This window comes from Penicillium citrinum (genome assembly GCF_028827155.1).
Source record: "Penicillium citrinum strain IBT 23319 chromosome Unknown utg000001l:1.0-4955037.0:1.0-4956770.0, whole genome shotgun sequence".
Lineage (NCBI taxonomy): Eukaryota > Fungi > Ascomycota > Eurotiomycetes > Eurotiales > Aspergillaceae > Penicillium > Penicillium citrinum.
The window spans coordinates 1,127,368-1,139,602 of NW_026622686.1; the positions used below are offsets into that span (position 1 = coordinate 1,127,368).

General features: G+C 44.9%; 5 protein-coding genes across 5 annotated transcripts; 4 read left to right on the top strand and 1 right to left on the bottom strand.

Moving 5' to 3' along the window:
• Window positions 1-342: 342 nt before the first annotated feature.
• Window positions 343-1,710, bottom strand: cdc123 (cell proliferation protein CDC123; the record flags this gene model as incomplete). Its single annotated transcript, XM_056639355.1, has 2 exons — window positions 343-1,522; window positions 1,583-1,710. 2 exons carry the CDS (start codon window positions 1,708-1,710, stop codon window positions 343-345), a joined length of 1,308 nt encoding a protein of 435 aa, XP_056505112.1.
• A 202-nt stretch (window positions 1,711-1,912) lies between these two features.
• Window positions 1,913-4,419, top strand: N7469_000436 (COG1/VPS51 family protein; the record flags this gene model as incomplete). The annotated part of the gene is made up of 3 exons (XM_056639356.1): window positions 1,913-2,055; window positions 2,125-2,294; window positions 2,327-4,419. The coding sequence occupies 3 exons, from the start codon at window positions 1,913-1,915 to the stop codon at window positions 4,417-4,419; spliced, it is 2,406 nt and encodes an 801-aa protein (XP_056505113.1).
• A 1,897-nt stretch (window positions 4,420-6,316) lies between these two features.
• On the top strand, window positions 6,317-8,258 carry N7469_000437 (fungal specific transcription factor domain-containing protein; the record flags this gene model as incomplete). Its single annotated transcript, XM_056639357.1, has 6 exons — window positions 6,317-6,339; window positions 6,446-6,941; window positions 7,001-7,629; window positions 7,682-7,870; window positions 7,941-8,139; window positions 8,205-8,258. 6 exons carry the CDS (start codon window positions 6,317-6,319, stop codon window positions 8,256-8,258), a joined length of 1,590 nt encoding a protein of 529 aa, XP_056505114.1.
• Window positions 8,259-9,572: 1,314 nt separating this feature from the next.
• N7469_000438 (CCDC90 family protein) lies at window positions 9,573-11,006 on the top strand (the record flags this gene model as incomplete). The annotated part of the gene is made up of 3 exons (XM_056639358.1): window positions 9,573-9,726; window positions 9,783-10,766; window positions 10,822-11,006. The coding sequence occupies 3 exons, from the start codon at window positions 9,573-9,575 to the stop codon at window positions 11,004-11,006; spliced, it is 1,323 nt and encodes a 440-aa protein (XP_056505115.1).
• A 479-nt stretch (window positions 11,007-11,485) lies between these two features.
• N7469_000439 (peptide chain release factor family protein) lies at window positions 11,486-12,172 on the top strand (the record flags this gene model as incomplete). The annotated part of the gene is made up of 2 exons (XM_056639359.1): window positions 11,486-11,689; window positions 11,786-12,172. The coding sequence occupies 2 exons, from the start codon at window positions 11,486-11,488 to the stop codon at window positions 12,170-12,172; spliced, it is 591 nt and encodes a 196-aa protein (XP_056505116.1).
• Window positions 12,173-12,235: the final 63 nt, after the last annotated feature.

Genomic DNA, 12,235 nt, shown 5'->3' on the forward strand with positions numbered 1-12,235 from the left:
ATCAGATGGTGATATTTGGATACCTTTTGCCCCTGAATAAAGAGAGGAATATGCTAGAATGAAAGAATCAGCCTTGGAGGGCTGAGTTTTGACCATCTTAACAATTTTGTATGGAGTGAGTCGATCCACGGACTATCGAACCAATATCGAATCCAAGGCGGATCATAAGGGTTTCTATTGCAAAAAACTTTGACCATAATGAGATAATGCGAAATAAAAATGTCTTTTTTCCTGGTCTAAATGCAGTCATGATTGTTTTCCCAAATACTATGTATGTAAACTCCAAGTGCATACCCACATTCAACGCCATCAGTACTCCATCCCACAGAACCGGACTCAGGCTTACTCCGAGTCACTGCTGTCTGCCCGTTGCTCATTCATCTGCTTCTGGAGAATATCCTGCCACTTCCCCATAAACTCACTCATACCACCAGGACCCGCAAGTGAAGCATCGACCAATTCCCTTGGTACTTTATGAGCCGAATATTGCGGTGTTGAAAATGAGTATGCTTCCGGGTCATTCTTTTTGATAAGACGGAACTCCGGCAAGAAAGGAGCAAATTCATCATCTTCTCCACCCGGACCCTTGGCAGTAACGTCATCAAGGTCTTCCTCTTCAGAAGAGGATTCAGACTCATCAACAGGTTCACCCCGAGCATTCAATTCCGTGACACTGCCATCGTGAAGCGAAATACGCACAACACCCTCAGCCATATCATCCTCTTCCTCAAACCCAACCGGGTCCTTCATTGTCAAAATCTCAAGCCAGCTGAAAAGAAGCGGGTCTGTCCGTTGAGCCCAGGGATTGATATCAATCAACCAAATGCGTTGATGGGGCGCAGGAATATATACATCAAAGACGAAGTTCGGGTCTGGGAACGTATCCCGTAGTTTCTCGTCGAAAAATGATTGAATACGGGAACGAAGCATGTCGCGCATCGGGAAGAGGAAGTCGAAGTGATTCTGGTCTCGTTGACACATGCAAAGTAACTTGCGATTGCGGACAAAGCATCGGAACTCCAGAGAAGGATTGAAGTTGACATATTTGCGTAAGACTAGGTGGTAAGGTACTTCCGGTAAAGGTCCGTCTGGGAAGGAATCTCCATTGGCGGGGGAATTAGTAGCATCGTTTTGCTGGTCAGGAACGCAGTCATCGAAAGGGTGGTCAAGGTCATGGGTAATAAAGTCACTACTTTTGAGCAGGAGGTAAATGTCATTGGGGGTTTGGCATTTTGTGTCGTTTGTCGCAGACATAAAGGTTGCGTCTTTGGGAGCGCTCCAGTTCAATTTCGGCGTAACTTTGCCGAACTCGGAGATGATGCTTTTCACTTGATCGTGAACTTCGGGCCATTCTATCGATGGGTCCTCCTCTTCCTCGCCATCGTCTGAAAATGTATCGTAGTCATCGTCTTCAGTCCTTGGGCGGTTTTCGGGGGGAAGAAGGATGCCATCGGCACGTAGGTAGGAGACAAATTTTTCAGGCAGAGAGATGACCTTTGACTTGGGCGTTAAAGTGCGGTATCTAGTAATTTATTAGAACACTCCATTTCTTCGAGATGTGTAGTAATATATTTCGGCCTACCGCGGATGCCAATCATGATATGAGCAATGCAGAATATGCGAATATGTTATGGGTGGGAATGGCAAACGATCAGGGAGATCATTAGAAGCAGACTCGGCTGATATATTTTCAGACTCCATCAAGGGCATTTTGAATGTTGTCTGATGAAAGTGTAATTTTATATAAAAAAGAAGAAAAAAGCGACGAGGGGAAGACGCGGGGGATCTTTTTGAGTCACATGCCGATAAGAGATAGCTGACATAATCACAGCACGGGCTGATTTGGTCTCAACGCGGCCTCTACTTCCTCCGAAAGAACAACTTCGCAAGTCGCAAGAAGCCAGTTGTCAGAATGGCCCCCGAGGCTCCAGATCCTCAGAGCCTAAAATCATGGCAGGATGCTTTTCAATATCCAATTCCAACGGTCCGCAGGGTCGAGCAGGAATTGCGACGAGATATCGCAAGCAATAAGGAGAAGCTCCGAGCTCTCGTGGGGTAAGTTGGACTCGCCATGAAGCATGGTATATTTTCAACAATGACTGACTTGGAACTGTAATATGGTAGTACTCGATATCGAGAGCTGGTAGGCACAGCTGAAACTATTGTGGAGATGAATAAAGATATCCAAGAGGTGGATACAATACTGGTTGATATTGGACGCCGATGTAATCCGCGATTGGTGGAAAAGAAACACCAGCATGCCCGACAAATGAAGCGTGATGCTACAGAGAAGGGTATGTTGAGATGGAAGTATCATGTCTATCAGCATATATGAATGCTAACACCGTTGGACTAGACGCCGACAAACACTCATTCGGTGCCCAACTGGCGCTTCTTCACCGGTCTACAACATCAATTGCACGACTTCTCCGACGACGGGCATCACTTTTGTTAGTGGCCAAGATTCTGGTAGTCTCACGCCTTCTACACAAGACACTTTCTCAGCATGATTCTACTCCGCCATTCCTCGATGATCTCCGCAAACAACTAGCGTCTTTGCGCAATACCCTTCTCGACCGAATTGATAAACGTCTGGCCTCCCCAAATGCCACCGAAGATGTAATTATCGAATCTCTGGCGGCTTTTTGTCTGGTTTCGACCCCTTCATCTGACGACGCCATTCACAAATTCCACCAAGTGCGTCTTGGCGTCATCACCGCCCAACTAGAAGCGTCGCGTGAGAACATTCCTAAAACGCTCCGTCTTCTCATCAACACTCTTCAAATGTCCAAGGTTCTGCGGTCCCGCCAGTTTACCGATGTACTGTCGAAGCTTAAGTCCAGGCCGGTCCTGTCTGACCCGGATATTCGCAGCCTGGATGGTCTAGAGCTTGATATTCTTGGCCGTTTTGCCGCCCCGGGCGTCATCAATTTCACGCCTTGGGTCAAATTAAGCGATTTAAGCCGTAATGAAGGACTAGAATCAATCAGGGAGTGGTCGTTGATGGCATTTGAGAAATTCTCTGAAGGCTGTCAAAAAAGCCTTGCTCAGAGCAATGATTTTTCAGAACTTCTGGCACTGCGTGCGGAGACCTACGAACTTTGGCTGGAATCATGGGGATCGACTATAATGCATCGCTCGATCAATGTGCTTGACCGTCTTCGTGATGTTATCAACGACAATCTCAAACGCGTGCTAACTTCCAAGGTCGAGACAATTGACGGGCTTGTTGGCCATATCACTTCCACCATTTCCGAATGGGAAAGCTCGGCTCATCACACCTCGAATGGGTCCCTTTGGGACTCTGATATGATTAATGCAGACTACTCAGATGGCGCTACAGCCTTCAGGCAGTCTGTTACTGAGAGACTCCTTGGCCGGGATGCCAATGTTTCCGCCGCCTTGGAAAAGTATCAATCCTGGCTCAGCTCTTTCCGAGATATCAGTGAATCTATTGGCTCTCTTAAACGGCTCAGATGGACCGATATCCTGGTTGGCAGTGAAGTTGAAGATGAAGATATCAATGTCACGCCTCAGCTCAACGAGGATGATCCAAAATTGTTATCTGATTCCCTGCAAACTGCCATGCGCCAGGCATTCTTAACACTCCAGTTTTCATTCAGCGAGGCTTTCAATGCCTTTGGATCCTCGTATCGAAGCGAGAAGGCTACATTCATGCTCCGGCTCATCCGCCTTGTACGCCGTGATATTCCTACTGGTCTCCTTTCAGACGACTTCCTCTTCTCTAGGGATATCGTCCCTGAATTACAAAAACTGCTTGCCGCAGAAATCGCAACTCAAACCAATTCCCTATCCTTTGTTCCATCGAGCAACGCTCAACCAGATACTAATAAACTGAAAATTGTTCCTGGTCGAACGCTTTGGGAAGGCGATCCCGCAACGCCAGTGCAACCATCGCCTAACGCCTTTAAATACTTGCGTCGTCTGACAGCCATTATGGACGAAAGTGGATCTGACTTGTGGGATCCATCGACCGTGAAAGTCCTGAAGGAAGCACTACAGAAACAATTGGAAGGCAAGATCAACACCACACTCGAGGAGTTAGAATCATGGAGCTCTCCAGATAAAACTAGCGAAACGTCCGAGACTAAAGATACGTCTACCAAGACGAATGAGAAGCCAGATGAATCCGAAGACAAGTCAAACGAAGAAGACACCAAGGCAAATGATTCCGATAACTCTCAAGCTGATATAATTCGAGACTGGAAGATCCAACTCTTCTTCGATGCTGTCTATCTAGCTTGTATGCTAGGTGACCCAACCCAAATGGGAGACATCACAACCTGCGTGCAAAAGAGTGCCGAACCAAGCCCGGACATGCTGAAGACGATGAAGAAGATGGCCGAAGAATATTGGAAGCGGACTGAACTTTTGTTTGGTTTATTGGCAAAGCGATAAATCTATGTTCATAGCATTTACATTATTAGTGTTCTACTATCGGGCGGAGCTCGATTACATCCTGGATGGATTCGCTGAGTCTAAACCTGGGGAGATCAACTTTCGAATGCTCCAGTCTCGAGATGGCATGATTGAAGAACCTTTGCTCTGGCTCTGCTTCCTGGGGGAAGAGGTTGTAGAACGGACAGCCAGAGGTAGCCATAACGTATCACTGATTAATAACAGGATGATGATATTCAGAAGCATCCTAGACTCCAAAAAACCAGTCAAAAAGAGAAAAAAAAATTCAGTATAAACACCAAAAGGAAAGTGAGTAGCTGGTATTTGGATAAAAAGACTCACAGATGTGAGATTGCAAAAATCAATAAGATATGGATGACTGCTCCAGCTAGACAAAAAAGTTGCGGGTGAAAAAAAGGTGAAAGGGAAGAATCTGTCAACGAAGAACATAATCGGTCAGGGCACGTGGTTTTCCCAGGCATCAATAAGGGTTTCGTCGTTTTTGATAGACACAGTCATATCTTTTTATTTCTCAAATTCTTAATGATTGCTCAAGGCAAAAAGTCATGATAGCTTAGAAGTCATATACACATTCTCAACCATCGAATGCAATATTAGATATACTTGATCACTAAAAACGAGCCATGGAGCAGCTTTATACTACAAGCTTGGTTCGCTATTGATTGAACCAAAGTAACCCTTAGAATGGTCTTAGGAAGATTAGCAATAGAGCACATTCTAATTGATAAGCACAATCCCGGTGCACAAGTCTTCGATACTGAGCCTATGTCTTATATTCCTAATTAGTAGTAGCCAATTCTATATGTAGATAGTCTAATGTATCAATACATTTATAGTGAATTTCCTAGTATCTCGTCATATACTGCTAGATCTATGTAGTAGTCATGGCAAATCCAAACGCTTCCACTACTTACTCCATCTTCAAAAGGCAAATTTACTCCTCCACCAATCTACTTTGGTCTAGGAATAAAGTCATAATTAATCTTTTTATTTGCTTAAACAATCATTTTATAGGACATAATCTTGGCTCGAAGGTTGGAGGTATGTTTGTTTGGGGGGGAGGGTGCACTTGATGAAGTGCGGCTCTAGGATTATCATATGCTTGCGGACCTATACCGGAGCCGAAGTCTTGGCGAAATGAATAGCCTTAGAGCGTCCTCATACTATAAGTATTTCCCTCTTTTTTCTTCTTTTTATCCTCTTGATAACTCTACATCTCCAATCATATAGCGAGATATAAGGACTATGGTCTGTCTCATGAATATAACCCTTTGGGGTGGTGTGAATATGTACATCATGAACCATATCGGCTGTATGCCTCTGCAGTGTTTGTATAAAGTTATGCATCTTTATGCGTATCGTGAGAACAAGCTACAACCCCATGCAATCTCTCATTTCGATCATTAAATTAGAAGAAATAAGTGATAATAGCACATTGAGTTCTTGATCATCAACACGAACTATTCCAAAGCCAGTTAGTAGCTTGAGACTACTATATAGAAACCATTATGGAATCAAGGGGCCCCGGAGATCACCCCGCTGATTTGCCCTCCCCACAACCATATTACCGGGGGCAAGTAATATCGGCTAGTAGAAACACCAACGGCCTATCACATTTCCATTTACCCCGGATTACACACTTGCATTACCAAGAGGCGGTGGGCTCGAGCACGGTCCTGTCTTTTACTTCACCTCTTGTTCATTTTTCCCCACTTGGGGACAACGTCCGGCATACTTTGGTCCATGGAAAATGTATATCTACACTAAAAGAGCCTCGACGGCATGTACCTGGTGTCACGAAAAGAAAGTCCGGTGTGATGCGAATAAGCTTGGCCAACCATGTACTCGTTGTCGACAGGATAATCGGGAATGCGTGATGCGTCCTAAGATGAGATCAAGGTAGGTTTACACTAGTACACTGCTTGACCCGTGTCATCCTGGTTGCAGTGTTGCAGGCGAGACCTCGAAAGACAATTGCCAGTGTCAGTGCTAACAAGTAATCAAGTGCGGATTCACGAGTTTCTCAAAAAGAAGATGTCTCCGAGTCTCCTGCTCTGGGCATGGGAGACTGTGAACGTCAATGGATTCTTGCCTTCGATCATCCGGCGATGTCCGATACAACTCCTAATGACATAGCCCTAGGCCAAACCTCTTTCTCGTCATACTCTTTCATACGATTAGACACTTCAAGATATGACACTGATGATATTGCATTTCTAAACTCAAAGGGCTGTCTATCCATTCCATCTCCTTTACTCTTGGAACAATTTGTCCGACAATATTTCTTGCACATACAGCCTTGTACCCCTATCATCGACGAATCAGTATTCTGGAATATGTTTCGTCAAAGTTTCTCAGGAGAACCTGATCTCGAAATTCCTCTTCTACTTTTTCAAGCAATGTTATTCGCGTGTTCCCCATATATCTCCCTTGAAACTGCCCAACAGTGTGGGTTTGATGACAGACGACATGCGTGGAATTCATTTTATCAACGTGCAAAGGTGAGTCTAAACTATAGAAAGTAAATTAATGGTAAATATCTCTAATTGATGGTATATAGACACTTTTCAATCTACCAGATGAATCCGATCCACTCACACGCGCCCAAGCAGCACTTCTCCTATCTTTACATACTTCCCCGGGCGAGCCGCAAGAAGCAAGTCTTTGGCTTACAACATCCATTCATTCCGCAAAACTGGCCCATTCCAGAATGAACAATATCCAAATACCGGAAGAAATCAAAGCATCACAATTAATTCTCGATCGACTGTGGTGGTCTATCCTCCTTCGTGATCGAAGTCTTTCCATCGGACTCCGCCGACGAAGTCGATTCACATCACGAGAATTACAAATGATGAGCGATCTTCCTACAGAGTACTCTTTCCAAAATGAAATTCAGGGATCGCGAGTTTACGATTCAGAAACGAAACGCCTGCTCGTCACGGTACTTCGGGAGCAATGTCAGTTAGCAATGCTCTTAACGGGAATGGTGTCAATCACATTTGATTCGGACATTATATCCTTCACATCCTTCACTAAAGAAGCTTTTCAAAGCACTATGAGTGACCTGAGTAGAATCAGAACTTCAATACAGCTATGGAAAAACAGCTCTCCATTATCACAAATGGAAAAGATGGATATATACCCCGCGGTTGTCAGATTCACAAAATTGACATTGATGTACTACGAGTAAGTTGTTCTTTCGGAATTATCAAGAAAAACCTTGTCTCACAATGAACAGGGCTGCTCAGATGGAGTTGGCTCATTATGAAGCTCTTATCGTCGAGAGATATCATCCATACGTCGCATTCGACTATGTACGACAGATGTCTCACATAGGCAATATACTTCAACACGCAGCCTCAAGGTTAATTATCATTCTGAAGTATTTCAGCAACCAAGGGAAACACCAGAATCTGCCCTTAACAATGTAAGCCTACCAAGCCAAATCCAAAACCTGCATACGCTTCGGGGCCCATCTAATGAATTTCCCGAATCAGTGTTGCATATACCGCAATGCCCTTAATATTAAGCGCTATAAACTTCAAACTCTCCGAAACAGGCGATGAAATGGATGCAAGACGTCGACCCCTCCAATACCTGAGTGAACTAATGAAACTTTCGACCTACGACGTTGCAGATGAAATAATTCTCCGAACGGACGACATTCTCCACCTAGCCAATCGAATCTCTCAACAAGTATTTCTTCAGAACGAATCAAACCTCGTTCGTTCGAAGTCAATCCAATACTCACGAAAGGGCAGTATATCGAGTCTCAGCAATTCATCGCGCGCCGTGACGGGAAAATATCGTGTTAAAAATTGGCATCAAGCTTTTTTACAGCATACAAGGGCGTATCTTTTGATATCTTTGTCTGTGGACTATTTCATGTCTGTTGGACAGTTACCTCGAAATAGTGATCTGCCGGAACTAGTTTGCTTTATGCCCCCATTTGGGGAAATCCGATTGCCTTGGTCAATTTCGCAGGGTTTTCCGAGTGCAAACTCTGCAGAAGGAGAGAGAAGAAGGAGAGCCCGAGAAATACAGAGAATACGGGAAGTGTCTGAAGAAGAGTCATCTGTCAGGTTTCTTGAAGCTGAAGAAGCCAGGTCAGACACTTCCACGATAGAAACAGTTCCCTTGGGTGGTACGGAGGGACACGGATTGAACGACATCATTCCCGACCCCACACAGGGTGACTTCGCAATGAATATTAACTATTTCGACCTGGGACAGAGTCTACAGCCATTTCATACAAGTTCCTTCGAGGATGAAAGTACGAGTCTGCCGCTGTCGCTCGACGGTAATGGGATGGCTGGAAACCAATATTGGCAGGATAGTTTAAACAATTTGGCGGGGATAACTCCCTTCAAAGATGGTGAATTGTCTCATTTGGTGGATGATTGTTTAACATCCAAATTCCTGAACTCTTGATGTCCTTTGTGGTGGCAATGGATTGCATTAGTGATTTATCTTCTATGAAGCAGGGCGTGAGACATGTATCTTAATCAAAGAAAAAGCTAACATGGCAATGACCAGTTTATTTGGTTTCTCCATTTCCACTTTGAATATTTTATTCCATTTTCTTTGCATACTGACTGTAAAACCTACCAGCTGACATGCGGCGTATCCAAATTGCTTCGAAGGAGGCCGATGTGTTGTCTATATAACCCTATTTACACGGCTATCATCATACTAGCGGTATATATACCACATATTGGCTGCAGTCAGCAAAAGCTTCTTTGTGACCATCTATGATCGTCCATCAAAACCAGATCTTGTGGTTTTAATTCTTACAAATCCCCTTGCCTTGATTTGGTGTTCTCATACTTTGAACAGTCCAGGGTTCTCTTGTATCGTAACTGTCAGTTTCGCCTGTATATTGTTGGAAGTGAAAAAGCAAATATATCTCCTCCGGTTCAATTCGAGGCTTCAATTGCCAAGCTAATGCAAATACATCAGCTTTTTTCGCCGCTGTCTTTCCTTGTTTTGTGTTGTTTCGGGATGATCGACGATGACTCATCAGTGAAGTGCCATTACTCATTATTTGTGTGCCATTAACAAGTCCCGTGGGGAACAAACGTCACTCCGAGTTGGCCGCCGGGAAACTTGTATCTTCAACACCTCCAACCATGGCGACTCCTAGACTCCCATTCCTCTATCCGAGTTTGATGCGGGCAGTCCGGTCATGTCAACCAAGGACATATCAATCTTTACGGACTGTGCGCCCTCGTGCTTTTCATGCATCTCGGGGCCGCCACCAGCAGGCATACCAACGACGATACGGTCCTGCCGTTGAACCGAATATCCCCCTCCTTCTAAACCTACCGGAGACGCAACAGACCAAGTTACCGATACACCGGAGTCATCAACAGAAACACCAGATAGCGGTGAGAAGAATACCTCGCCGCCGGAATCATCGCAAACGCCGGCCGAACCGCAATCCCAGTCCCCACCACCGGATACCTCGACGGACACACATGAAGCCATTGATGCCGTTGCTACTTCTAAAATCGCAGATGATGCCGCATCTAATATAACTGAGCAAGCTGCCGCCGAATCGAGCAAGGCACAGCCCTCCGCAGAAGCAGAGATCCAAGATGAGCGGTTAGAGGATGAAAGCTCGGAAAACGCACCTTCCTCTTCTACGTCCTCTTCCAAGGATGTCGGAGAAGAAATGGCTCAGATGCCGCCATATACGCACCAGAGCGCCTTTGAAGAAGTTTACCATATGCCTTCGCCGTCAACATATCTCACTCCAAGTGGGGAGCCAACATCTTCTGGCGAGAAACCACCACACCTGAGCCCCGCGCCCTACGTGCATCACTTCGATACCTACTCTTTGGTCAAGGATCTTCAAAACGGCGGCTACAGCAATGAGCAATCTGTCACGATTATGAAGGCTGTACGAAGCATTCTCCAGAACAATCTCGATTATGCCAAGCAGAGCTTGACATCCAAGTCGGACGAGGAAAACGAGTCATATCTTTTCAAAGCGGCGTGTTCGGAACTTCAGCAGTCGCTTCAGACCGCTCGGAACTCTGAGGTCCAACGGCAACGTGCGTCGAGGGGTCAGCTTGAGCATGAAATCGACATTCTGTCACAACGTCTTACTCAAGAACTTTCCGGAATGAAGGATGATATCAAGGGCATGTTCAATGATCATAAGATGACTACTCGTGAACAGCAGCGGACTATCGACACTTCTGTTCAAGAACTGAACTACAAAATCACTGTATCCCTCAACAGTGACGGAAAGAGTGAAGCCGAAGGACTTCGGTGGATTCTAACAAGACGTGCTGCCTTAACTGTAGCCACCTGTGCCTGTAAGATTACTATTTCTGCCCCCTGGCCGCTCTACATAACTGACTCTGTTTCTAGTCATGATTATCGTCTTCCTCAAATACGCCTCTACCCGCAAGGTCCCTGAGCCAAAGGTCGTCAAGGAGGTAGAAAAGCCAGTCCCCAAGGAAGTTACCAAAGAAACCCACGTCGTTCACGACACCGGAATCCCGCCCAACTCGCCCCCGATTGCTGAATCGCACCTTGGCGAGTCCCTGGGCTGATTCCAGCGGAAATTCTTGTCAATTGTCTCACATTCTTTTTACACCCATTTCCTTTTGCTAAATTGCTTCGAATAGACGAAGCTTGTACCAACACCATTCATAGACTTCGATACCCAAATACAGCTATAGGGCTATACAGCTTTGTAAATAGCATTATACTACATTCGTGGGTCATTTCTCTCTGTTAAAATTTCATCCTAGCAAAACATTGTATTTATACAGGTCCACATCGTCATTTATAAACTACCAAACTAGTCCTCAATTTATAAGTTTCACTTAAAATCTCCTTGAACCCTCAAAATATAAACATTCAAATACGATCCAATCCAGTCCCTCTACATAGTACATAACTCAATAAACCTGACCGCTCAATTTTCGACCGCCTACCTCAAAAATCCACTCAAAATTCTGCCCGTCATACCGTATCAACCTTCACTCCATATGAATATCAACTTCATCCAACAAACAATTCTTTCAAAATGTCACTCTTCCGCCTCATGCCCCGAGTAATTAATTTACAAGCCTCCAGGTCAGGGATATTAGAGACCGGCATCTCACCCCTAAGGAATTTCACAACAACACCACCTCAATCCGCAAAACCACTTCCACCACGTTTAAAACTTCTGGACTCGGATTTATCAATATCGTATTTAAAAGGAACTGGACCAGGTGGGCAGAAAATCGTAAGTTTACACCCCCCATCCTATACCAATAAACTCATCATTTATAATTCATTGGTGGACGAGGAGGTGTGAATGTTGTTAATATTGAATAACTAGAACAAAACAAATTCCGCCGTTCAAATCATTCATAAACCAACGGGGATAGTAATAAAAAGTCAGGCAACGAGATCACAGTCTCAAAATGAGAAGATTGCTAGATCTTTATTGGCGGATCGGGTTGAGGAGCATTTATTTGGGGAGTCGAGTAGGGTTGCGTTGAAGGCTGAAGTTGCGAAGAAGAAGAAGGCTAGTAAGGTTAAGAAGGCTAAGAGGAAGTATCGGGGGTTGGAGAGGGAGAATGGAGATGTGAATGGAGATGGGGGCGCGACTGGTGGTATTGAGGAGTTAAGGAGTATTGGGGAGGTATTGGAGGGTACGACTACGACTAATAAAGATGGTGAGGTTGATGGGGATGGGTTGAAGAAGGGGGATGGTTATTCATGAGTATTATACTAGTGTACTGTGTGTAAGATTATTTTTGTGTATATGGCACTGCTGGACGAACTT